Here is a 4,151-nt window from a genome sequence, read left to right as displayed (position 1 = left end):
TTCTTCTTGAGGACCTGCTTCTTTTATAGCTGGACTACCCAATATGGCTATTTAAACTCAACTTTGAATTAATTAAAATAAAGTAAAAATGAAAATGCAGTTTCTTGGTCACACTAGACATATTTGGCCCACATGGCTACTGACTACCATAGTGGATAGCGCAGGTATAGAATAGGTCCATTACCACAGATATTTCTATTGCATGGTGCTGTCCTCACTCTAATTATTATTTATATTTCATTGTTCACTTTCCCAAGATGCAAATTAAATTCAAAACATTCAATTAAAATGTCATAAAATAAAATGTAATGTTATGACCAATATACTGGAGTCTAATTACTTATTTCCTTTTAAAAGTAAAACTCTTCAATATAGATAGTAAATAACGAGTAAAATAGTTATTACAAAATAATTGTGAACACTCACTCTATCCACATTAAAGAAATCATCACAGAATTTTCTTATTTTACCTGTCTTCTACTGATGTCTATGCTTCTCTCCAGTTCCATTTTAGCAGCTGCCAATTCTTGATGATGACTGTGCCGTAACAAATCAATTGCAGCTGCATGTTGATGGTTTAGTTCTGAGCGTAGGGAAGCTAGAAAGAAAGGAAAAAAAGAAGTTTTGCAAATTTCAGAAATATTATTGATACTTTAGATAAAAATTATAAAAGTCAAAGAATATTTTTACGATTATAACACATGTATATGTCGATTAAATTATTAATAGATTATTATATATGATCATGAATTCAAACATTATGGACTATCATATACTATCATGAATTTAAAGTTCATCTAGCTTTAATGAGAATATGAAAAAATTTCAAATAGTTAATGGATCAAGGTATTTCTGTGTACGCTTTCAGTTTGCAGGTAAAGTGCTAATGGAGATAAAATGCTTTTAACTGTTCTCTTTCACTATTAGAATAATAAAATTTTAGAGTTGAATGCTATCAAAAATATTTAGGAGGCAACTTCCCATTCAAGTAAGAATTCCTTTGTAATATACCTGAAAGATGTTAAGCACTGGCTGGGAAATGCATCTAGTGATTGGAAGGTCATCACTCTCATTTCAGTTTGGGATTGATTATTTCATACAACCCACAAACATTTATTGAATGCCAAGTACTATTCTAAGGAAGAATAAAATATGACACTGTCCTTATAATTGCCTAGGCTAGAGGGGAAAACATTATGCCAAGGAATTAAGTGGGATATCAGAGATGAATATTAGCTATGATGAAAGAACAGTGGTGGAAGAACCCGAATTTCCTAGGAGAGAGAAATTGGGGATGCTGTCACAAAGGAATTGCCACAGAAGCTCTGTCTGAAAGACCAAGTAGTGGTTCTTCAAGTAAGGAAAAAAGCATTCAGGAAGAAGGGATACCATATGCAAAAGCAGAAAGAACCTGGTCTGTCTGGCAAACTATAAGAGGTTTGGTACGGCAGGAGGCCACTGTGCACATGGTCACTGGAAAGAAAATGGAACCCAGTCTGAGAATCTGAGAAAGTTTTAATACAAAAGCCTTTTCACTTTAACCTTAGGCTCATGGTTCTCAAATTGGTATATGTGTGGCAGTATGCCTGAAGGAACTTGGAGATCACACATGGTCATCTTCTCAAATATGCATTTTACTTAAAGATTTTGGGAAAAGTTTTTTATATTAAAATAAACAGAGATATAAGTGAATAAAAAATAAATTTTAAAGCTAAAACATGAGACTTCCAAGAAATGCTGCACTTGTAGCTAGGCAATTTAGGATCCTCCTGAGACCTCCATGTGAAGCATGCGTTCAGTCTCCCCTGGTGTCTAGGGCTTCTTCAGTGTAAGAAGGTAGGACTGAGGTAGGACATGCGGAATCACTGAAGCATTTAAAGTAGGAAGTCACATGGTGAGATCTGAGCATTCCAATGTTTGCACTGACTGGAGTCTGGAGGATGTGCTGCAGGAAAGGAGATCAGCAAGAAGGTTATGGCAGCAATCCAGGTAAGAAATGGTGTGACCACAAACTAAGTATGGCAGAGGACTAAAGAGGAAACACAGATAAGAAATATCTAAGAAGTGGAACAAACAGGATGTGGCAGTGAAAGAAAAAAAGCTGAATGTGACTCCCATCTTCCTTGTTTTGGCAACTGGGTAAATAGTGATACCGTTAATTAAAGTAGGAGGTATGGGAATATAAACACATTTTGGACTATAAAAAATAGTGAGTTGATACTTTAAAATGTTGAGTATAAGTCAGAATATCTGTCTAACGTGCAGTAAGAAATATAAATCCAATCTACAAGAAAAGAACTTTGGTCTAGAAGTACGTATTTGAGTCACCAGCACGCAGATGGTAGCTGGAGCCATGGATGTGGAGCCAATCAATCAGGAAAAGGCTGAAGACTACAAAGCACATCAGAAGGCTGGGGGCTTACTATAGCTTCCATATGAGTTGCCCCTTCTGAGATGCATGTTGAAATTTGATTGTCATTGTCCCAGTGTTAGGAGGTGTGGCCTTAAAAGAGGTCATTAGGTCATTAAGAAGGATTAATGCTTTCTCACAGGACTGGGCTGGCTAGCTAATGTGGGAGTTCAGCCCACTTTTCTCTCTAGCACTCATCCCTTCTCCCCTTCTACTTTCCTGCCATGCTATGAAGCAGCATGAAGCCCTCATCAGATGAGCCACCAATCTTGGACTTCCCAGCTTCCAGAACTGTGAGCCACATAAACCTCTTTCCTTTATAGATTACCCAGTCTGTGGTATTCTTTTATAGCAACAGAAAACAAACTAAGACAGGGCTGAATCCTGGGAAATAGCAATATTTAACGGATGTATGTGGAAATAGGACTGGCCAATGAGATTAATGGCTGGAGGTCAGAAAAGCAGGAGTACAGTAAGGACAGTATACTATCATGAAAATCAAGGGGGAAAAAGTTCAAGAAGGGGGTAACTCCACCTAGTCCCACAAAGACAAACGGAAGCCCCTGTGGTGTTACTTGCATAGCCAGAGTACCACGAGAGCCACGGGGAACTCACTCTACTGTTTGTGTTCAACGCAGTCTGCTCCACCTTACTCGCCTCTTCGTCTGGTAACTTCAAGTAAAATACGCAACATACTTAAGATATTCATCTTGATGTTTCAAATTTTTAAAATAACACTTTGTGATTTTGTGTTGAGTTTTTAAGTGGAAGAATGTACAAATAAATATGACAAGATTATAATCCTTTCAAAATACCAAGCATAGCCTTTCCTTCATCTTCCAATTCAAACCGAAGAGTCTGAAGTTCCTGTTCCATTTCTATCCGGAAGCCCTCCATTGACTCTCTGTGTGCATCTTTTAATGACTGAAGCTCTGCAGAATGTTTTTGTTGTAAATGATTTTCTAGAGCCTAGAACAGGAGAAACAAATTCAAATTATTATGCTAGAATACAGGAAAGAAAATGCAAACAAAAGAGATAATAGTTTAGACTCTCGGGGACAATGTTAAAAAAAAAATAGAAAGTAGTTCCTAAAACTCAGCTATTACTTAAGAAATACAAGGTGTATTTACTTCATTTTCAAGAAAACTAGATATGAGATATCACTATTAGGAAAAAAATTAGTAGGGTCATTTCAGTAGAATAAATAAATCATCATGAAACCAGTTTGATTCAATATATTTTGCTTGAACTAGAGATGTAGACCCTGTACCTAAGGCAGTTTTCAAATATAATCATTTTCTAAAGCTGCTAAGGAGTGTAAACTACCTAAAATTAATAATTCTTCTGTGTGCACAAACTTAGACTTAGGAAAGAGGAAGAGGAAGGCATTACTAAGAAAAGATCTCTTTCTGATTAGAAAAAAAAGTTACAAGGACTTTTATAACTCCAATCCTATGAAATCTTTTGTATGTGTTTTCTACAGCCATTCTTTGCATCTGTATTTGTGAGAAGCAGCAAAAACTCTGAGAATAGGTAGCTGGAAAAGTATATGAAAGGCTTTCGTGTTTAAAAAGCCAGAGAGAAGAGACTACATGTAGTTATGACTAAGAGAAGATATACAGCCACAGGAAAAAAAAATTAGAGCTCAACGCACTTCAAGGTAAGAGATTAAACTGTGACAGTAAGGTTTTGTGTTTTTTTAACTATAATTTATAACATGAAATGATTTTGAGAAAAATA

The 4,151-nt window shown here is 36.0% G+C and overlaps 1 protein-coding gene across 1 annotated transcript in view; it reads right to left on the bottom strand.

Moving 5' to 3' along the window:
• The window catches only part of FAM184A (family with sequence similarity 184, member A), a 126,202-nt gene that overhangs the window by 25,925 nt on the left and 96,126 nt on the right, over positions 1-4,151 (bottom strand). Inside the window, exons 11-12 of the mRNA XM_012650543.1 lie at positions 3,226-3,379; positions 465-598 (exon numbers count right to left, since the gene is read on the bottom strand). Coding sequence (XP_012505997.1) covers positions 465-598; positions 3,226-3,379 — 288 coding nt within the window. The remainder of the gene's footprint in view (positions 1-464; positions 599-3,225; positions 3,380-4,151) is intronic.

Source organism: Propithecus coquereli, unplaced genomic scaffold (genome assembly GCF_000956105.1).
Source record: "Propithecus coquereli isolate 6110/MARCELLA unplaced genomic scaffold, Pcoq_1.0 Scaffold331, whole genome shotgun sequence".
Classification (NCBI taxonomy): Eukaryota; Metazoa; Chordata; class Mammalia; order Primates; family Indriidae; genus Propithecus; species Propithecus coquereli.
This window is presented reverse-complemented; position numbering and strand designations above follow the sequence as displayed.